This window comes from Pan troglodytes, chromosome 6, assembly GCF_028858775.2.
Source record: "Pan troglodytes isolate AG18354 chromosome 6, NHGRI_mPanTro3-v2.0_pri, whole genome shotgun sequence".
Classification (NCBI taxonomy): domain Eukaryota; kingdom Metazoa; phylum Chordata; class Mammalia; order Primates; family Hominidae; genus Pan; species Pan troglodytes.
The window spans coordinates 38,791,805-38,815,268 of NC_072404.2; the positions used below are offsets into that span (position 1 = coordinate 38,791,805).

General features: G+C 37.1%; 2 protein-coding genes across 8 annotated transcripts in view; both read right to left on the reverse strand.

Annotated features, from left to right (window-relative positions):
• Window positions 1-23,464, reverse strand: part of NT5C3A (5'-nucleotidase, cytosolic IIIA) — a 48,697-nt gene that overhangs the window by 13,887 nt on the left and 11,346 nt on the right. The window contains exons 1-2 of one of the 7 annotated variants that reach the window (XM_001167593.8): window positions 12,868-12,947; window positions 7,923-7,977 (exon numbers count right to left, since the gene is read on the reverse strand). The exons of 1 other annotated variant lie outside the window; for it this stretch is intronic. In XM_001167593.8, coding sequence (XP_001167593.1) covers window positions 7,923-7,958 — 36 coding nt within the window. In that variant the 5' untranslated portion in view covers window positions 7,959-7,977; window positions 12,868-12,947. Of the gene's footprint in view, window positions 1-1,612; window positions 1,699-7,922; window positions 7,978-12,867; window positions 12,948-23,464 lie in introns of those variants that run through there. 5 more of the 7 variants (XM_054655532.2, XM_054655533.1, XM_063814161.1 and 2 more) reach the window with 5 other exon arrangements.
• Window positions 8,070-8,477, reverse strand: LOC107975752 (small ribosomal subunit protein uS14-like). The gene has a single exon (XM_063814166.1). The coding sequence runs from the start codon at window positions 8,369-8,371 to the stop codon at window positions 8,201-8,203; it is 171 nt and encodes a 56-aa protein (XP_063670236.1). The 5' UTR covers window positions 8,372-8,477; the 3' UTR covers window positions 8,070-8,200.

Below are 23,464 nucleotides of genomic sequence, written 5' to 3' on the forward strand. Positions count from 1 at the left end.
AATACATTTAAAATATTTTAAATTTGAAAAGCTGCTTCAAGATCTTTGCTCTTTTTATTGTACTATTTTCCAAATAATATACTGTTCTTGGCACACATTTTACAATAGATTTATTTCAAATTGAGATAACTGCCAAAAAGTATTGTGCCAGGCACAGTGGCACATGCCTGTAATCCCAGCTACTTGGAAGCTGACGATCACTGGAGCCCAGGAGTTTGAGACCAGCCTGGGCAACATAGCAAGACCCATCTAAAAAAATGGGTGTAGGCTGCTACTACAGAGTTATGAAGACTTTAGGGTTGCTCAACAATTTAATCTTAAGTATTATTTCTTGTTACTAGCTATTTTATCACAAATAGAATGAAACTGATTAGAGGAAAAATCAGTACAAGCTCTCATAGCACATGTACAATACAACTAGAAGGAGAAAATTATGCCTCATTTTATAGTCAGTTATACAGCATAGGCAATAATAGTACCTCAAATCCAAGTTCTATACTGGTTTGTACTGGATAATCTTTATTTATATGTTTTTATTCTGGGTATGTTATTAGTAATATTAACATAGTTCATGTGTGTCATGGACATGGTTACAAAAATTCCCTGGACCTTCTATCTTTGCTACGAGAGAATCTCACCACGTAAATCTATCAGATGCCGTGTTGTTCCTACATAATGGGCAAGAGTAGAAAAATCAGAAAAAGGATAGACTGTCTTCCAAAGACTGGAAGATGATAACGAAAGCGTAGAGGAAAGAGGCCGGGCACAGTGGCTCACGCCTGTAATCCCAGCACTTCAGGAGGTCGAGGTGGGCAGATCACGAGGTCAGGAGATCGAGACCATCCTGGCTAACATGGTGAAACACTGTCTCTACTAAAAACATAAAAAATTAGCTGGGCGTGGTGGCGGGTGCCTGTAGTCCCAGCTAGTTGGGAGGCTGAGGCAGGAGAATGGCGTAAACCCGGGAGGCGGAGCTTGAAAAAAAAAAGAAAGTGTAGAGAAAAGACAAATGCTAACATTAAAATTTTCTCCATGGATGAAAGATCTACCACCTACAATATATTTAATTTTAAAAAGCCATATTTAAGTAGGATGACCTGCAATGCAACTAACCTTGATGTAGTAATCCTTTTAACTCAACTGGATGAGTTTCAATGGCTTAAAGGTTATCTATGTATTTTATAGTGATTTTTCAATAGATGGAAAGGCAGATAGGCTCTGGTTCCTATTTTTTTTTTTCATACATTAACCCATTCACTCGCCTAACCAATATTTACCATGTGTCTACTTTGTGCCACACACTCTTGCTAAATGCTAAGGATATGATGATGAGTAGTATTTACTCTGCTTTTCTGCTGAGTTTTAGGGACCACTGCTGTTTTGGAATATCACTTCTGTAACTCCCTTGCAAATACCTCAGCTAGTAAGTTTATCTCTTGACAACTAATTTTTGTTCTTACCTCAGCCTTAACTGGCAGATGCACAGCAATCAGCATATGTTTGATTCAATAACCAATCCATTATGGTGAAAGCAACACAGGATATATATCATAGACTATTTTTTCACCAAAAAAATTAAATATTCGATTTCAGTGTACCCAAGATGTCTTACCTCAGGCAAATCACAGCTTCAAGTTTTTGATAACGGATAGGAGAATCACACCAAGACCACTTCGAAGAAGGCTGGTTTCTGCTACACTAACAAATGTAAGATTGGTTTATTTTATTTTTATAGAGATAAGGTCTTGCTGTGTTTCCCAGGCTGGTCTCAAACTCCTTGGCTCAAGCGATCTCCCTGCTTCAGCCTCCCAAAGTGCTGGGATTACAGGTGTAAGCCACCATGCCCAGCCAATACTGGTTTACTTTAAATCACAATGGATGAAAGAGAACCGGTAGCTAAAAGCATTGGTGGCTCCTGTACAACATACAACCATTCATTTTCATTGTGTATTCATAAGTAGTGAATACACAAATGGCACGGGAGTAAAATAATGATGAAATAGGTGTAAGAAATATAAAAATGACCATTCTATCTGTCTTGGGTTATATAGTATACTATACTCCTCTCCTGCAATACACAATTAATGTCACTGATCTATATGAGAAATACTTCACAAGAACTTGAGATATGGGGTATTTTACTCAAATACTTTATAATATAGCCTAAGAAAGAGAATCAAAGACTCCTGTATGGAATATGTCAAAGAGTATCATAATATAAGCACACTGTAGAAGTATGATGAAATACATCACATACTTTTTGTTGTGGTGGTTGTTGTTGAACATGCCCCAACTGTTGCATGAGATCATATACTTTTGTTACCTCCACAAAGTCCTTCTGTCTATATCCCTCTTATAAAAACACAGACTTGGTTTGGTGGCATATAAATAACGATACTTCAAATTTGAAGGGCAAGGTATTTTGAATTGTCTGAAAAATTTTCAATTTGATTATGATAAAATTTTATGAAAAATAAATAAGAAGCTAAAAATTTCCATCATTTGTGATAAAAAGAGAACAAATTCATTTTATGGTAAAGCCGCAGTATAAAATGTTGGGGAGGGAGCAATGCCTTCCTGAAAAGAATCAGGGTATGTTGGTTGATTGATGCCAATCTGAATCAACACCAAAAATGATTAAGAAAGACCTAAAATTCATTTATTTTGACCAATACTTAATATATTTATAGAGATGAAATGGATTTCAAACTTATGCCATTTTATCCACAACTCAATTGTTTAATATTAGATTTGATATGATCTTGTGGATACACTGGGATAAGATAAAAATGAGAAGCTCTGGCCCGGCGCGGTGGCTCAGGCCTGTAATCCCAGCACTTTGGGAGGCTGAGGCGGGCGGATCACGAGGTCAGGAGATCGAGACCATCCTGGCTAACACGGTGAAACCCTGTCTCTACTAAAAATACAAAAAATTAGCCAGGCGAGGTGGCGGGCGCTTGTAGGCCCAGCTACTCTGGAGGCTGAGGCGGGAGAATGGCATGAACCCCGGGGGGCGGAGCCTGCAGTGAGCCGAGATCGCGCCACTGCACTCCAGCCTGGGCGACAGCGAGACTCTGCCTCAAAAAAAAAAAAAAAAAAAAAAAGACAGAAGCTCCATAGTGCAGTTACCAAATTTCTGGGTGTGGCTTGGTATCATCAATCCAATGATAATATTCCAGACTAGGGATAATCCTAATTTCCAGGATGAGATTATGACAACTTCAAAGTGTAATTCTGTTTGAACTAGATTTCAAATTATATTAAATTTTGATTAAAAAAGAAAACACGGCCGGGCATGGTGGCTCATGCCTGTAATCCCAGCACTTTAGGAGGCCGAGGCAGGAGGATCACTTGGGCTCAGCAGCTCGAGACCAGGCTGGGCAACGTGGCAAAACCCTGTCTCTACAAACAATACAAAAATTAGCCGGGCATGGTGGTGCACATCTGTAGTCCCAGATACTCGGAGGCTAAGGTGGGAGGATTGCCTGAGCCTGGGAGGCAGAGGTTGCAGTGAGCTGACATCATGCCACTGCACTCCAGCCTGGGTGACACAGTGAGACCCTGTCTCAAAAAAAAAATAAATAAATAAAAAGATTTTGTATTAAAAAACACACATAAATACATTATATTTAAAATAATGAATTATTATTCTTAAACTAAAAATAAAAAACAAAATAAACTAAGGATTATACAATCCACAATGTACAGAGAAAACAATTCATATTTTAACCAAGACTAAAAAAATTACTTGTACTTTTAATTTATAAATAGGTATGTTCATCTATATGAGTTTCATTTATTTATTATTTTTAAAATTTATTTTTGGCCGGGCACGGTGGCTGACGCCTGGAATCCCAGCACTTTGGGAGGCCAAGGCCAGCGGATCACCTAAGGTCAGGAGTTCAAGACCAGCCTGGCCAACATAGTGAAACCCTGTCTCTATTAAAAATACAAAAATTAGCTGGGCATGGTAGCACATGCCTGTAATCCCAGCTACTCTGGAGGGTGAGACAGGAGAATCACTTGAACCTGGGAGGCAGAGGTTGCAGTGAGCCGAGATGGCACCACTGCACTCTAGCCCAAGTGACAGAGCGAGATTCTGTCTCAAAAACAAACAAAAAAAGGCCAGGCACAGTGGCTCATGCCTCTAATACCAGCACTTTGGGAGGCCAAGGCAGGCAGATCACCAGAGGTCGGGAGTTCGAGATCAGCCTGGGTAACATGGTGAAACCCCATCTCTACTAAATATACAAAATTAGCTGGGCATGGTGGCATACACCTGTAACCCTGTTACTTGGGAGGCTGAGGCAAGAGAATTGCTTGAACCCAGGAGGCGGAGGTTGCAGTGAGCCAGGATTTCGCCACTGCACTCCAAGCCTGGGTGACAGAGTGAGACTCGGTCTCCAAAAAAAAAAAAAAAAAAAATTACTTTTATGTTTTTTTATTTTTATTTTTTGAGGCAGGGTCTTGCTCTGTCACCCAGGCTGGAGGGCAGTGGCATGATCTTGGCTCACTGCAACTTTCCCTCCTGGGCTCAGGTGATCCCCCCACCTCAGACTCTCAAGTAACTGGGACTACAGGGGCTCACCACCACCCTCGGCTAATTTTTGCATTTTTTTGTAGAAACAGGGTTTTGTAGTGTTGCCCAGGCTGGTCTTGAACTCCTGGACTCAAGCAATCTGCCTGCCTCAGCATCCCAAAGTGTTGGGATTACAGGCATCAGCCACTGCACCTGACCTATTTTAAAATTTTTGAGACAAGGTCTCACTCTGTCACCCAGGATGGAGTGCAGTAGCATGATCACAGCTCACTGCAGACTTGACCTCCTGGGCTCAATAGATCCTCCCACCTTAGCCTCCAGAGTAGCTGGGACTACAGGCATCTGCCACTATGCCCAGGTAATTTTTTAATTTTTGTAGAGACGGGTCTCACTATGTTGCCCAGGCTGGTCTCAAACTCCTGAGCTCAAGCGATCCTCTCGCCTTGGCCTCCCAAAATGCTGGGATTACAGGCATGAGCCACAGTGCCCAGCCTCAGTGAATTTTAAATCACCTTAGTATTATCCTACATTTTTCTGGAAATAGCCCACATAAAAATTAGTTTGAATCACTTAAGAAATTCCAGTCAGATGTTCTCAGAGAAATATTCTTTCTTGGTTTTCCATTGTTTATATTTGGTAGCAACAAAAGACTTCATTACTGCAGTGGTACAAAGAAGTAGGCACTAGAGTTTTTATCCAACTACACAGAAAGTATAGATTTAAAGCCACCTATTCAAACTGGTACATTTACCCCCACACATAGATGATTCTCAGATTTATTTGGAAGATTATGCAGTACTAAATTTTAGTAATAGCGATTTCCCTTGCCTATTACATATTTGGTCTGTTTCTACATTAAGATAGTGTAGGCCAAATTCTTTCATTCCTTCACCACATATTAAGTATAAGACAGTGTGTGAAGCCGCTCTGTAAGAGATATATAAAATATAAATCTTACACTCAAGGTGCATATTCTCTAATGTGGATTAAAAAACAGAAACCCAAATAATTAATACATTGCCAAGATGTCCAGATAAAATGTAAGAGGAATAGAAGAAACAAAGATTTCTTCTTCTGGGGTCAAAGGAGGAAGAGCCAACAGAGGTAGGCTCTGGAAGAGAAACAGGATTTAGATATGCTGAGATTAGGGAGGAATCAAAGTGCAGGGTCTATTATGGGAAAAAGAGAAATAGCTCTGTTTGTATAGAACTTGAGTGTACACAGAGAAGTGTGCATGTAAAAAGTCTGGACAGAGAGATCTGAATCCTGTTCATGAGAAGTAAAGAATAACATGCTATAAAGTTGTCAATATAAAAGACATATATATATATATATAATTTTTTTTTTTTTTTTTTTTGAGAGGGAGTCTCGCACTGTCGCCCAGACTGGAGTGCAGTGGCACCATCTCAGCTCACTGCAAGCTCCGCCTCCTGGGTTCATGCCATTCTCCTGCCTCAGCCTCCCGAGTAGCTGGGACTATAGGTGCCCGCCACCACGCCTGGATAATTTTTTTGTATTTTTAGTAGGGATGGGGTTTCACCATGTTAGCCAGGATGGTCTCGATCTCCTGACCTCATGATCTGCCCGCCTCGGCCTCTCAAAGTGCTGGGATTACAGGCGTGAGCCACCGCGCCCGGCCAGACCTATCAATATTTTTAGGAAAGCAAACCCAAGGTAAAAATTGTGTAAATTAATGCAATAATATTTAAAAAAAATCTTTTGGCTTGTTTTCCTTCAACAGTCTGAACAACTGTGGAGTGAATACACTGCTACTTGCCTCCACAAACACCTTCTAGAGGGCTCTAGGACCCAAGTAACAACATTATACAAAGAGGATTAACATTGTTTATATGTCAGGGAATTCATATACTGCTTGTGTTCACGTAAGTTAAAAAAAAAGTCAACCCAAACAAGAAAATAAGTTTTAGACTGGTTTAATTCTATGTATCAAAGAGATATGCTCAATTCCAATGAATCAAGTGCCAATCCTTCAATGGATAGAAAGAGCTGTTATTAGGTTGAACCATATAAAACTGGCAATATTGGACTATATTTGACATATAAAAACAATTTCATACGCTTCAACCTAAGAGCAATAACTAAACTGACGATGACTTAATCACCATTTTGAGTCAACTTTCACCTTTGATCCTACACTGGTTGGGGGAAAGATGAACAAGAGATTTATTAAGTGTGACAAAATGCTGTGTCACGCTCTAGTTTATAGGCCAGAAAAAAGCTAGAGAGAAAGAGAAAGCTGAAAAAATAAATGGAACAGAAGAGGAGGCACAACAATAATAAGAACACAAAGAGAAAACAAGAGATCATGAGGCAGTTGTTCTCTTTAAAAGAAAGGATTATTTTTAATTGTTGTTTTTAAGATTTTATCACTGTGAATATGGAGAACAGATGTAATTTCTTTCCACACATGCAAATAAATATGCCAGTTACACAGTTAAAACACTCACTAATGTAATAGAGTAGATTAATATTTAATGAATGCTTAATCTGGGGTTACTAGGAACTTTATGTTTTCATTGAGTATGAATAATAACACATAGTTGGTGGTTTCACACCCATTTCTTAAAGGTAAGATTACTGCTCTCATTCAGGGCTATAGAAGCTAATAAGGAATGAGTTAAGTTTTTTTTTTTTTTTTGAGACGGAATCTCGCTCTGTCGCCCAGGCTGGAGTGCAGTGGTGCAATCTTGGCTCACTGCAACCTTCGCCTCCCGGGTTCAAGCCATCCTCCTGCCTCAGCCTCCAGAGCAGCTGGGACTACAGGAGCTTGTTACCATGCCCGGCTAATTTTTTGTATTTTTAGTAGAGATGGGGTTTCACTGTATTAGCCAGGATGGTCTCGATCTCCTGACCTGGTGATCCGCCCGCCTCGGCCTCCCAAAGTGCTGGGATTACAGGCACCCGGCCGGAATGAGTTAAGATATGAAGCCAGTTCTGACTCCAAAGCCTGTACATTTCCTATCTCATCCTAGTATATATAATGCAACTCTATTGTCATGCAAGTAAGTATTTTAAAAATTTCTGAATGCTTGTCATTTAAATTTGGAAACCTACAATAATGTATTTCACACTGTACGATTTAAGTGTGTTATTGCTGAGCAAAGAAAATTTAGCGTAAAAAGGAATAGGGGAAACATTTTATATTCTGAGAAGCACGACAATGTGCATTAGATTTCAAGCAAAAACATTTTAAAGATAATTTGAAATTCAATTCAATAAGTATTTGAGGTTTATTTTGTGATGCACTGTGAAGAAAGAGTTGTATAAAATTTCAGTCCCATAATTATCTGGTTAGAGACAGAGGTAAAAGTGGTGAAGATTTACCATTAATAAATGGAACTGGAAATAGGCAAATACCCACCATTTTCACATGTACGGCAGACTCCTGATTAGTCATTTCTTGGTTATCCAATCTTCTGGATTTTCCCAGGTGATGTCACAGCAAAAGAGAAAAAAAAAAGTACACGTGACATACATAAATTTCAGGTTCTTCCTGTTATGCCAATAATATATTAAGGTGGAATTTTTGATATGACTTATTTATTTCGTTTTTAAAAAATGTTTATTTTATGTACAAAGAACTAACATGGTTTCTTTCATTGGGTGGATGCCTTGGATAATCCATTCAAGGAAGATCACTTAGTCCAACTCAATGAAACCTACGTCCTTTGCATACTGATGGAAACATCGGCGGCACATATTGAGGCCGTGTTTCCAGATCAGACTATGCTGGTTTGGGCAGATGTGAAGAGAGTGAGAACCCTGGCCCAGCTTCCGTGGGTGGCTCCAGTAGGGCTGCTGGTGACCCATCTTGCTTTCGGGAGTGCAATGAGGCAAAAGGCTTTGCTATGATTTAACATAGCCTATATTTGACACATAAAGCATCTTTTTTTTTTCCTAAGAAGCTCAGCAAGGGTTTTACTCTATCCAGCATAGTTTTAGATTAACCATTTTGTATGGAGAATCTGAAGCTCTCCTGTAAGAACTTATATGGTATTAAGAAAATTGAATAAACAGTGAAAATGAAGTACATATTTGCAAAGAGCACTTTATTGCAAGAATATTTTATCAACACTTTCTCTACATGTAAGGATGAAGTTTGTGGGAAAATTATGCATTGCTACTACCGAATCAATATAGGAATATACAGACAGAACAAAGTAAGGGAAGACATAACACAAAAGTCCATTTTTTCCTTCAATTTTCTTACATTAAAATTTTATTTTTATTTATTTATTTTTTATTTTTATTTTTTTTGAGATGCAGTCTTGCTCTGTTGCCAGGCTGGAGTGCAGTGGCGTGATCTCAGCTCACTGCAACCTCTGACTCCCGGGTTCAAGTGATTCTCCTGCCTCAGCCTCCCAAGTAGCTGGGATTACAGGCGCATGCCGCCACGCCTGGTTAATTTTTGTATTTTTAGTAGAGATGGGGTTTCACCATGTTGGCCAGGATGGCCTTGATCTCCTGACCTCGTGATCCACCCGCCTCTGCCTCCCAAAGTGCTGGGATTACAGGCATGAGCCACTGCGCCCGGCCTAAAATCTTTAATTTTTTAATATGATATGACTAAGACATGAGCTGTATTTGAATCGAGCATTGTGTCTAGCACAAAATAGGTATGTGAGAGTGTTTACCAACTGAATGAACCTTTTAGGGTCTGGGTGAAGTTTAAATATATCTGTTCATCAAACAAAAGGAACCAGTTTTTAAAACATCTCTCATCATTATTCTAAGATTTTTGGTTGTTGCTGTGTTGGTAGTATAAATCTTAGGGAAAATTACTAAGCTATGTTTGTTCCATAATGACTTTACTTTTACTTTATTTCAGATAAGTAAAATTTTATAATTAAAGCACTATTTAAAAATGGCAACTTAGTTGAAAGGGAGAACATATCTGACTTTTTCTTAAACTCTAGTAATATAAGTTGGACATTAGATCTGTGTTCTTTATAATTAAAAGGTGTTATAGCAGATATATCAAATTTTCTCAAATTCTAAAATTCGGTCCCTACTCCCTTCCATTTTAAGTCCATGAAATTACAAAATGTCTTTTTCTCCCTCTCTCAGAAAGCCTGCTAGTAAGTTGATAGTCTCATAATTGACCGCATCTTAGAATTGAGTAAACACGATTTCCAAACAGTAAGATGATAACTTGCAATTTTTCACATCTGAAAAAGAATGTATCTGCAGTATGAGTGTGTGTATATATATCGATATAAAGATGTGTATGTGTATATATCTTTGTACAGCTATATATATACACACATACACTATATAACTCATAAAACATTTGATCACCACCCTCAAAATATAATGGTAGTTTGGGGATTAGTAGTCTTTAGCTTAGATGATTATAGTCAAGTTTAAGTAGACTTTCCTTGGTCTAACTTTTTTCTGTCACAGTCATCCAGATTTTTAACAAACAAGATATTATAGAAGCTGCATGCAAGTCTATTTCTTCATTCATAGCAATCAAAGCCTAATTATTAAATGCTTACAGCTTTTCTTTGATGTTTAATATGTGAAAAGCAGTCTAGATTTCTCAAAGAGCACTATTTAAATAAAACTATCTCATTAGCTTGAAAAAAAGGAATAGTGTGGAGACTGTGGAAAAGTACTGTAGAGTTTATAAAAATACCGCATGATCTGTGAAACATTTGAAAAGCCCAAGGGCAAACAATTCACACAGTGAAGAATTAAACACATTTTAATATCTAGGAATCTAAGATCTTTTTGTTACACATTCAGGTAGTAGAAATCCTCTTTATTCTCTACCTCTGAAGTATGGCTCTTTTTGGAACATACATTTTGAGTTTAAAGAGGAAAAAAGTCAGTATAAGTTGGTAAAAGAATGATCATCTTTCTCATGGTCTCATCAAATAAAAACAAAGAGTGATAAGAAATTTGATGGCCAACTTTAGGACCTTTTTTTTTTTTTTTTGGTAAGTATACCAACAATTCATGAATACTATGCAAATTTCAACTAAAGATCTTTCATTCTTGCCAGTCCTCACTAGCAATCTGACCAGAATTTACCTTTGTTCAAAGATAATCTCACATAAAGTGATACTGCAGTCCTTATACAAAAATTACTCTAAGGTCTTATCATTTAAAAAGTGTAAAGACTCAGGTGTAAAATGTCAGCATTCTGGCACTATTCTAAGGAAGACACTGAAAATTAGGGCAGAGTATTTTTAAACCAATAGGCTTGTAAACCTATACCTGGTATATAAAGTTCTGGCTTACTTTGCCAATGGTCATCTGTTGCAGATGCTTCAAGAGAAGAGTTGCTGGAAAAAACACATCAAGTGTAGAAGACGTGTTCAAAAATAGAAAATACTGCCCTTGATCTACGAACACTCTTCAAAGGAAGTTTTAACATTTTAAGTCTTCAGAGTCTTTAAATGTGAACTGGAAAATGTGGAAACTGGAAAATAATTACTTTGTGTGCTTTTTGTATGAGATTAAGGTCTCTACTATAGCAGAGTTCTTTACAAGGAATATGTAGGACAAGGCTAAAGACTGAAGCAAGAGGTAAGAACTTCACTTAACACAAACTTGATAACTGAAAACTTTAGTTATCACAGTATTTCATTCTGATGATAGTTTACAAGTCAATTAATGAAAATTGATTGGTATGTCTACATGAAAAAAAATTACCTGATTTAAAGCAAGTCTTAAAGTACCTGAATGCAAACTGATTACTTTTAAAGGTCTACTTGACTCTGTCTTACGGGAAAGTGAAAAAGATTAAATTCATGAATATAGCTTTAAAAACTGTGACTGCTTTAATTGTGATACTCGCAGAAACATGTAAACTACATTGATAAGGTAATAAAATTGTGAATGCTAAACTGTGTATTACTCACATAAGAAAAGGCATATATTACCATAATATGGACACAGTATCCGCAACAGTACCAAACATCAATTTTTCCTATACTTTTTCAGTAACCTGTACTATTGACTTTCTTAAGCTTCGGTTTTTTTTTTTTTTTTTTTTTTTTTTAATGTTACTGTCTTCGGGTGATTAGCACATGCAAAATCAAACTGTAACTGCATCTTTTCTGTATGGCTGTAATAATTTGGGGGGGCATTTAAATAATTCTCCCTAATTAGATTTTCAACTCAGCAGTGGGGAAAAAGAAACACACACGCTGCAAAGTGAAACTTTCTCAATACAGGCATAAAACAAAAATGAAACTAAATAGCAAAGAGTGGGAGGGGTAGAAGAGATATAGGAGGAAAGAGGAAAAAACAGATTTCAAAAGCTAGTTATTTAAAAATGGGCAATTTTAACCAATTTTCCCAAATGGTAAAGCAGCTACTGAGTCAGAATTTTGTGGATATTTATGCAAATAAACAATTTCAATGTTTAGAATTTATTCCTCTATCCTTCCCACATTCACTGCCTCTAATATCTAATAGCATTTTTTCAAGATAAGTAAACCACACACACAGCACATGGAAACTAAGTAATTTATACTGACAACCCTTAAGACACCCTGAGTTCTTCTGTCCTTGAATTTGTCCTAGGACAACAGCATAGGTGACAAGCACTACCCAGAGATGCCGGGCTTGGATGCAGGCTGCCAATAAAAACTAAGCAAAGTGCTTTAAGAAATGATCTGCAGCATGATCTAACTTCTCTGATTTAAAGGAAAAAAAAAACCTATAAAATATAGATAATTCAATTATTTAAATATAACTTAGCCATAATATTCTAGGCTTTTACTGTAATATAAATTTTTGAATCTTAATTTTCAATATATAATTTGTTATAAATCAGTAATCTAGCTTTTATCAATTCATAAAACATACCAGTGATAATCCCATTCTATAAAATCCTGGGTAAAGCTCACATGCACAAAATAAAAATTGATAATCTTTATTACTACCCATAATAACTGTTCCTAATCCTAGTAACACAAAGCTTGTGGCTGTCAGTAAAACTGAGTCACATAGCCAACTGAATGAACAACCAAATTGAATCTTAGAGTGTTTCCCCTCAACCTGGAAAGAGACTTCTGAAGGTACTTTGCTTTTTCTCAACATCTACATGTGAAACAAGAAGCTCTTAAAATTAGAACATATAAAATGTAATTTCTGAGACCTAAGACTCTTCAAAGTTTTGCACATTCATTTCTTCACAAATTATAAAGAAGTTTTGCATTATACTGGAACATTATTTTATTTCCTAAGTTTGTATTTCAAAATGCCCAAAATTTCAGTAAGTTATAGAATCAAATAAGAATCACATAAAGTTAGACAAGAGAAACTCATTTACATGAACCGTACACACTTACCCTGAAGGTAACCGGACGAGCTACACCAGCAAAAGAAAATTCTTCCTGTCTGAGAAGTACTAATATAGCACAAGGTGCAACTGAGGGCGGTTCCAAAAGCCTTGACTAAGCCCTATGCAAAAACCTTGTGACGCACTGCTGCACAGTACTTTATATATGCTCTTGGTTACAGCCTCGCTAGCTCTGAGCTAGTCACAAGTCAATCTACATAACATTATCAATTGAAGTTATGTGACGATTAAAGAGAAGGTAAATCTGTACTATTAGAACTGGCAACTGGCTCTGGAAAGAAAAGAGGAACCTCTACACTAACACTTGAAAACATTCCTTTCCTCGTGGTTTGTCAGTGGTTTGTCAGTGTACTTCTGATATGTGAACTTTTCTGTATATTCTATTTTAATACAAAGTTAAAAAGATTAGGTTGCTGTTGCCAGGGCTGGAGGAGGAGGATGGGGAATTATTGCTCAATGGATAGAGTTTCAGTTTTAGAAGATGAAAAGAGTTCTGGAGTGGACAGTGGTTATGGTTGCACGGCAGTGTAGATGTACTTAATGTCACCAAATGAAATGCTTAAAAATGGTTTAAATGGTATGATTTATATTATGTATATTTTACCACAATTAAAAAAAAGATCAGCTCACTTAAAGTCCATAACCAAAAAGACATGAAATATGCAAATGTGGTCAAAAGACTGTTAATAGTCTTCATCAAAGGGCAGTGGGATTTAAAGTAATTTTTATATTTTCCTATACTTTTAATAAGACCAGCCATAAAATCTGAAAATAAAAATTAATTTCTGTTTTTAAAAATTGGGGGAAAAAGTTCCTTCCTGTTAAAAATAAGAGCAGTCCAACTGCCATGAAGAAAAAAAAAATTTTTTTTTTAAAAGAGAACTAGTCTTGCTTTTAACCTGAGTAGTAGGGTGGCAATATGCTAATACCATGTGTCAGGACCTGATAGATAAGTTATGCCATGGGCTGTGGGAACCTTTATCATTAGGGAACATGGCTACACTACACTTATGTAAATAATTTTTATTATTGGCTTTCTCTCTACTGTCCTCAGAGAAATCTAGTCTAGGTAGTATTTCAGTAATCAAATTTTGTGAAGTATCGTTCTCTATTAAAAACAACATGAAAAAAATTTTAAATTGCTGTTAAAATTGGTGTTAAAAAACTATCCAGGCTGGGTGTGGTGGCTCATGCCTGTAATCCCTGCACTTTGGGAAGCCTAGGCGGGTGGATCACCTGAGGTCAGGAGTTCGAGACCAACCTGGCCAACATGATGAAACCCCATCTCTACTAAAAATACAAAAAATTAGCCGGGCCTGGTGGCAGGCACCTGTAATCCCAGCTACTCGCGGTAGGAGAATCACTTGAACCCGGGAGGCAGAGGTTGCAGTGAGCTGAGATCGTGCCACTGCACTCCAGCCCAGGCAACAAGAGCAAAACTGTCTCAAAAACAACAAAAAACAAAAAAACCCCAAAAAACAAAACTATCCAAATTTGTATCTACTAAATGTGAAACCTTTGACACTGCTATCTTATTTAAATACAATAATAAAATTCATAATGAAACACTCCTCTAAGAGGACAGCCTATTATCTCTAATCAGTAATGAAGACTCAAGGGCCACAGAGGGCTCCATTTCTAAAATATTTCTGTATTATGTATGAAAATGATGACTTAAATGTACTTTAATATTACTATAGTTGACAATGGTAAGAATTTAAAATACATCACTTTGAAAGATGATTCACAGATCACTTTCAACAACCAAGAATATTAAAATGGTAGTTCTACAATCTTTTTGGAGTGCAATTTAGAAATACTATTAAAAGCATTAGAAATATACATTCCCTTTGACCATCAATTTTGTGTCTAGAAATTTTTCCTAAAGAAATTAGGCAGTACACAAAACTTTAGCTGCCAGGACGTATACTGCAAATTTGTTTTATAATTCTGGGAAACTGGAAACAACCTAAATGGCCAATATTTAAATGTTCACTAATACAGAAGAGGTGAATAAGCTGTGATACATACACAAAATATAAAATTATACTGCTCTTAAAAATGATTATTATGAATAGCTAAAATGTATTGTGTTTACTATGTGCCAGATGTCTGTAAGCACTTGACATTCCTTGTCTCATATAATACTTATAAACAACCCTAGAAGGTACATGCTAGTATTATTTTCAATTTACTGGTGAGCAAATTAAGCCTTATACTTGATAAGTGGCAGAAATAGATTCTAACTCAGTTCTCTCTAACTTCAGAATCCATGTTTCAGATCACTGCACAGTACTGCTCCATGAGCTGAGTATTTACAGACATATGGTCTACTACTGATTGAAAAAAGTTATAATATCTACAGCAAGAGTCCAATTTGAGAAGGAAAAATCTTTATACAAGTATAGGAAAGTTTAAAATAGAATACATAAGACAGTATTTGTAATGACATTAAGGGGCCATTTTTACAACCTGAGTTTTAGAAAATAAATGTGCTCCTTGGGAAATTTAAATAGCGTGTTAAAAACGTCATAGGAGTAGCACCCATCATGTCCATAATCAGAAAATAAAGTTAAAAACCCAGTCAACATCATATAGTTGGATTGTCTGAAACAATGTTTCTAATGGAGACACAGAAGCAAGGAATCCAGCCAGCTTTGTCGGCTCCAAAACAAAATACTTTATGGCATGAAAAGATGGCTGGTATCTTATCAAGAGGAGTGTTGGTCTCTAAGGGTAGGTGGTTTGGGCTCTGCTGGTGTGTGTGCCTGTCCTGCTAGTCTGATTCTAAGGAGAAAAGAGAAGAGAGGGAATATGGATGTCGCTTCCTGTCCATAAGGAACTTCATCTTTTTAATTCCACCCAGTGTGTATGTGGTAGGAGTGGGGTGGGAGTGAGATAGTGGGACTGGTGGGGTGTCCCTGGAAGAGGGACTAACATGTATCAAGCACTTTCTTGCTTTTTCAAAGTCCCAGAAGCATGCGATGGCCCTTTATATACATTGTAATTTAATTGGTGTAATTTTAAGAGAAAAATAATACTTCCTCCCTTTTTATAGATAAAGAATCTGAAGTCAGGAGAACTTAAGTCACTTACTACTTATGTGACTTAATGTACAAGAGTTGGGACACTTTTTTTTTTCTTTTTTTTTTTGAGACAGAGGTTCACTCCCGTTGCCCAGTCTGGAGTACAATGGCGCTATCTGGGCTCACCGCAACCTCTGCCTTCCCAGGTTCAAGTGATTCTCCTGCCTCAGCCTTCCTGAGTAGCTGGGATTACAGGCATGTACCACCAAGCCCAGCTAATTTTGTATGGGACACATTTTGAACCAAACTATATCAGGCTGTCTCTGGGCAACACATAACATGAGAGGGCTTGAGAAGTCTATGAATGAGTAAGAATGTTTAAAAAATATGCCACAAGAAAGGAATAAGGACACAAGCAAAGCACTGAATCAAAGACACTGAATTTTGTTTCTAATAGCTCTAGGGCACTTAAAAAAAATTTTTTTTTGAGAAGGGATAGAAAGGATATGGAAGTACGAAGTTGTAAAGACAGGTTCTTTAACTGCACAATGGACTTTCACCTCTGTACACAATAACTGGGGCCTGTTGCCTTGGAGTTTTATTTACTCATTGACATAGAAACAGAAATCACTCCTATCACTCCTAGTGGCAAACTCTGGATCTGAAATTCATATGCCAAAGAGCACAGCACTTGTACAGAACTCACAAATGGAAGATTTTTTTTCCTCCCCTTTTAACGCTGAAACTGGATGTCTTTATCAATGGAAAAAGGGATATCCATTTTTATTTCTGAGTAACTAGTTAAGAGCTTTTTAGATAGTCAATTATTCAATCAACTTGAAAAACTAAAAATTATCACTTCATATTTTTCCATCAAAAGATTTCTTAGAAATTCCAAATAATGAAAAAACAAAAAGCCCACAGAAAACCAAATATATGAATTTAAGCTTTAATAACTTATTATTTGTCTTTAACATTGAGACAGGGAAGTAAACAAAGGCATTGCATTAAATTAAAAGTTGCATGTAAAAGAAATCACATCATAATCCCACATAAAACTTGTAGCAAGTATTTTTATTTCTCAACAATACAATCTACACTTGCCTACTAACTTACAGTTGGGCTACTATAATCCAATTACCTTTCCAACAAGGAATGTATTTTTAAACTTAAATTGGATGACACCCTAGGAAGTTATTCCAAACAAAACAATGAAGCAGCCATATACGGAAGACAATTTAGTAGAAGATGAGATGCAATAGTCTCTATACTGACTCTTGCAAAACTTGTTCTTGCTAATTGCTGCATGATGTAAATAGAAAGATGATTTTTTTAAACATGCAAAACATCAGTCTAGGTATGTGACTTCTCTTCAAACTTCCCTGAAGACAACAGTGAACTGACTTCAATATTATGACTGTTCAAAATAGAACTGAAACAAGGTACTATAAATGTTTATATGAATATGGTTTAAAATGTATAAGGAGCAGAAAACAGAGATGAAACAATCATTTATTATATTTTTTGAAAATGAATGGCAAATGAAAAAAAATTTTTTTTTTTGAGACGGAGTCTCACTCTGTCACCCAGGCTGGAGTGCAGTGGCACGATCTCGGCTCACTGCAATCTCTGCCTCCTGAGTTCAAGCGATTCTTCTGCCTCAGCCTCCCGAGTAGCTGGGACTACAAGCGTGCGCCACCACACCTGGCTAATTTTTGTATTTTTAGTAGAGATGGGGTTTCGCCATGTTGTCAGGATGGTCTCAATCTCCTGACCTCATGATCCGCCTACCTTGGCCTCCCAAAGTGCTGGGATTACAGGCGTGAGCCACCGCACCCGGCCCTCATTTTTTTTTTAATTAAAATTTTTTTAAAAAAAACATAGAGACAGGGTCTCATTATGTTGCCCAGGCTGTAGTATGGTGGCTATTCACAGGCATGACCCCACCACTGATCAGCTTAGGAGTTTGGACCTGCTCTGTTTTCAACCAGGGCTAGTTCACCCCTCCTCAGGCAACCTGGTGGTCCCCTGCTCCCAGGAGGTTCCTATATTGATGCCGAACTTAGTGCAGACACTTGATTGGCACAGCACACTAAAGCTTGGAGCTCCTGGGCTCAAGTGATCCTTTCACCTCAACCTCCCAGGGACCACAGGCGCTAGGCCAGTAGGCGCAGCCTCATGTTTTTTATCATTTAAGATCACTGCAAAAACTTATCCTAGTAGATGACTGTGAGTAAGACTGATTGCAGCCTTATGAATTTACAGACATATGTATATGCAAACTGATGAGAACCTATGGTTCCCATCTCAATGTATTTCTTAAACTTTGCAAAAGTCTAGGCCTGGGGCTGAGGCTCACATCTGTAATCCCAGCACCTTGGGAAGTCGAGGTAGAAGGATTGCTTGAGCCCAGGAGTTTGAGACCAGCCTGGGCAACATACAGAGACCCTGTATCCACAAAAAAATGTTAAAAAATTAGCCAAGTGTGGTGGCATGTGCCTGTAGCCCCAGCTTCTCAGGAGGCTGAGGTGGAAGGATCACTTCAGCCCAGAAGGTAGAGGCTGCAGTACAATCATGCCACTGCACTTCAGCCTGTGTGACAGGGGGAGGCTGTCTCAAAAAAAAAAAAATTGCAAAAATCTAGATCGAGTAATTTAATTTTCAAAAAATCAAGTAAAATTGTTGAAAATGAACTATATCTTTTTTACTTTCTTACTTAAAAAGCATTAAATTCTGTTTTAAACTTTTAGCAGAAATGACACTGATGTTACAATAGGTAGGTCAGGTTCAAGAAAATAGGATGTAAGACAATAACATAAATGAAGGGAGTCTTTCCTGGCTCTCCTTTCAAATGCCATATGTTTGAATATTTCAAGATGCTTAGCACTGACTTTTTTTTTTTTTGGAGATGGAGTCTCGTTCTGTCGCCCAGGCTGGAGTGCAGTGGTGCAATCTTGGCTCACTGCAGCCTCTGCTTCCCAGGTTCAAACAATTCTACTGCCTTAGCCTCTGGAGTAGCTGGGACCACAGGTGCACCCTGCCACACCTGGCTTCTTTTTTTCTTTTTTTAAGAGTCGGGGTCTTGCTATGGGGTGTAGTAGGTTGGTCTTGAACTCCTATGCTCAAGCGATCCTCTCACCTCAGCCTCCCGAATGTTTTTATTTTATTATAGCTGAATCTCTATGATTGAAATGAAACAAGATGAAAGGCTTTCTGTTTTAATTTTGGACTCCTTCTACATCTCACAATTGGTATTCCTGCCCTTAAAAAGAAACAAACAATATTGTTTAAGATCACTATTTTGTTATAAGTTAAATTAAAAATGGCAAAAAGGTAATGCAATTTAAGCTTTTATTATTGGTGCACTATATCGAGTACATCTAAATGAGGAGTAAAAAGTTAAGATTTAACTTACTACCCTCCCTTCTTACTGTGCCACATAAACACATTAAGTAAATACTAAGGCAAGAGAACAATAAACAAAATTATTTTGAGATTTAAATTCATGAATTAATAGTAACTAGTAGCAAAATTATCTGAAATCATATGAAGGATTGGCGGGTGATAACTTGAGTTGAATACTATGCATCAATTAAACACATTTTTAAATAGTTATGACATCCATGTGATATAATAGCATAAATACAATATAGTTATGAAAATATAAGTATAAATTTAAAAACAAATTAAGTAAATAATCTTGATTTAAAACATTACAGAATGACTTCATTTGGGTAAAAAAACTATACTTAATTATATACATAGAAAAATAAAGGAAGTACACTTACTAAAATGGGGGACTTTTAAGGTGGTGAAAATTATAGATTTCTTTTGCTCATCTAGATTCACTTTTATATCAACATGTATTGTATGATATAAAAAGAATCAATACGAAATAAAATAGATAAATTATTTATTTATTTGAGACAGGGTCTCACTCTATCACCCAGACTGGAGTGCAGTGGTATGATCTTAGCTTACCAGCCTCAACCTTCTGGGGTCAAGTGATCCTCCTGCCTCAGCCTCTCGAGTAGCTGGAACTATAGGCATGTGCCACCACACCTGGCTTTTATATGTGTATGTGTCTGTGTGTGTGTGTGTGTCTTTTAATTTCTTACTTAAATAGGATTAAATTATGTATTTAAATAAACTTTTATAGGAAATGACATTTATGTTGCAATAGGTAGGTCAGGTCCAAGAAAACAGGATGTAAGATAATACCATAAATGGAGTCTTCATTTATAGTATTGATACATTTGATTTGTGTGTGGGTTTTTTTTTTTTTTTTTGATGTATTTGATTTTTAGTAGAGATGAGGTCCCCTTATTTTGCCCAGGCTGGTCTCTAACTCTTAGGCTCAAGTGATCCTCCTGCCTCCACCTCCCAAAGTGCTGGGATTACAGGTATGAGCCACCTTGCCCAGCCTGGTAAATAGTTTAAAATAAACAAATTCCTTATAAAAAGCTGGATCATAATTCAGGTACTCATGAGTCCAATTATTAAGACTTCTTTAAAGTTAGGTCACATGACTGGAAACCCATGAATGTGGACCTCATAAGTTAGTTTTCTGAAATCTATAGTTAATCACATGATCGATCTATGCTTGCTATAAGTGTACTAGAGGGGATTCAAAAGTGGGTAAAACATATATGAAAGCTTTATTATCTATAGTAACTTATGTTTCTTGCATAGTTTTAGCCATATTAAATTTCAGTAGCTCAAAATTAAATAATTATATATGCAATGCCTCCAAGACCCCCGGGTCACTTTAATCATCTCCAATGATTATGGCAGGCATTCAGGGGATCAGGCCCTGTTTTCTACAGTGCTAAGTGCTCAGGTTACAAATTGTTGCTCAAAATTTGGCATAATGCTGGATATCTCCCCATATCCCATCTTTTTAAACTTTAAGAAAGATGTATGACATCACTAAACATTCTGCTATCTCCAAATCTGAGGGCTCAAATGGAATATTGTTTAGAGATAATTTTTTAATGCATTACATAATTAAACCTACTTTAAGAGAGTATCATGTCTAAAAGTAAGTTGAACAAAATCAGCTTTATTAACAGAAGGGAGAAGATAGGACAATATGTACTGAATAACTACTATGTGGTAAGCACTGTTTACAACTTTATGTATATCATCTCTTTTTCAATCTTAATCCAGGAAGGCACTTAGAATAGTATACTGTTAGAATTCTCCAAAATATAATTACTTTAAAACATCAAGTGAAATAAAATACAAACACTAAGAACATATTCTTTATTAATTATTATTATTAGGCCTTATAGCAACATTGCCTGACAAAGTCAAAATACATTCTTAATATAATACCCTGAAGTAAACAAGGCATAAGAGTATTTAGGTGAATCATCCCCATTCTAGATAACTGGAAATTGAAGCTTAGAAAAGTTTAGTATCTTGTCCAAGGATAAACCATTAAAATGTGGCAGAGCTGAGATTTGAACCAAGGACTTACCAACTACTAAACTTTCAAAGACCACCCCATTCCCTTACGAGATTGTCTTCTGTTCAAGCCATAGATTCTATAACTTGTTAAAGGAAAAAGATACTGTATATCATTACTAAATAAGCCACACACAAAGAATTACAGAATAAAAATTATGGAACACTAGAGTTTCCTATCTTACCAAAATTAGGAACATGTGACAAAATCTCTTTTATGTACATATTGTATACAAAATAGAATTTTTATTCTATTTATCTAGCTTAGAAGGACATCAAAATTTTAAAAATTGACAACAGGCCGGGCACAGTGGCTCACAGCTGTAATCCCAGCACTTTGGGAGACCGAGACAGGCAGATCACAAGGTCAGGAGATCGAGACCATCCTGGCTAACACGGTGAAACCCCATCTCTACTAAAAATACAAAAAAATTAGCCAGGCGTGGTGGCAGGTGCCTGTAGTCCCAGCTATTCGGGAGGCTGAGGCGGGAGAATGGCGTGAACCCGGGAGACGGAGCTTGCAGTGAGCCAAGATCACACCACTGCACTCCAGCCTGGGCGACAGAGGGAGACTTCATCTCAAAAAAAAAAAAAAAAAAAAAAAAATTACATAAAAATTGGCAACAAACATACACCTGCTTAAATTACCCAAACAGGGAAACCTTATCCAAAAGCTTCAGAGTACAAGAATCAAACTGAATGCTGACTGTGCTACTTAACTAGCTATTTCCTAAGTGAGTTAACAAAAATTAGGAAAGTAACTACAGCTAGACTGTGTTTTAAGGACTAAATAAATGCGTAGAGTATACTTGGTCAAGGTAGACACCTCTAAATTTTAGTTTTTCCCTAGTTACCGAACAATAGCACAGTGCCGAATTAACCCAAATGGGAGTCAGTTTCTAACTGCTTTCTAGTTCTAGTCCCAGTGAAGCCTCCTTTTTTCTTAAGCCGACTATAGTGAGTTTCTATTTTGCAACATTTTGCTATGCTGTATATAATGCTTGGGTTCTCAACTTTTTCCTGTCTCATTGAATTTTATCTAGCAACTTGTTCCCTTAGAACCCTAACCATTTGACAGAGAAATCCAGATAGGCTGAAAAACTGATCTTTTTCACTGGGAAAAGTCTGCCTAACTAATGATATCGGAGATAAGGCAAAGGAGAAGGCTATGCCTTCTGACAAGGCGGTAGAGAAGACAGAATGGGGACAGGAAGGATCTTGCAGGCACTGGCTCTCTACTTCCACCTAATTACAAGAAGGAACTTGGCAAACAAATGAAGCAACTCTTTTAATGAACTGCTAAACTACTTTGTAATCTATCAGCACCTTGAAAATGAGGAAGATAAACAACATATATGAAAAAAATGACAAAATGGCGTTTAAGTCTATAATGGCAGAAAGTTGTCTTACTTGGTTTAAATTGTATAGATTAATGGTTTAAGCAACTCTGAGAGTTAACATAAAAGTGCATAACACAAGAAAGATAATTTGATATAGAATAGCAGTGTGTCACAATGGCCAGAGAAGTCTGCCACCTGCTGATGGAAAAACTGAATTGTATAGATTTCCCTACTGCTGTTTTTAAGGAGAGAAAAAAAACCTATCAGGTATGGTTTAATGACATTACATGTCAAGTTGTTAGGCTGAAGATATAAACTACAACCTCTAATTTAAAAGAGAATAAAGATTAAAATAGGACTTCAGATTCTTTATATATCTCTCTCTTTAATAACTCTCTCTAAATATGTAATACCTGAACTATTTTTATTTTTATTTTTTATTTATTTATTTTTTTTGAGATGGAGTCTCACTCTGTTGCCCAGGCTGGAGTGCAATGGTGCAATCTTGGCTCACTGCAACCTCTGCTTCCCAGGTTCAAGTGATTCTCCTGCCTCAGCCTCTTGGGTAGCAGGGATTACAGGCATCTGCCACCACTCCCAGATAATTTTTGTATTTTTAGTATAGATGGGGTTTCACCATGTTGGTCAGGGTGGTCTCGAACTCCTGACTTTGTGATCCGCCCGCCTCGGCCTCCCAAAGTGCTGGGATTATAGGCGTTAGCCACCACGCCTGGACAACTGAACTATTTTT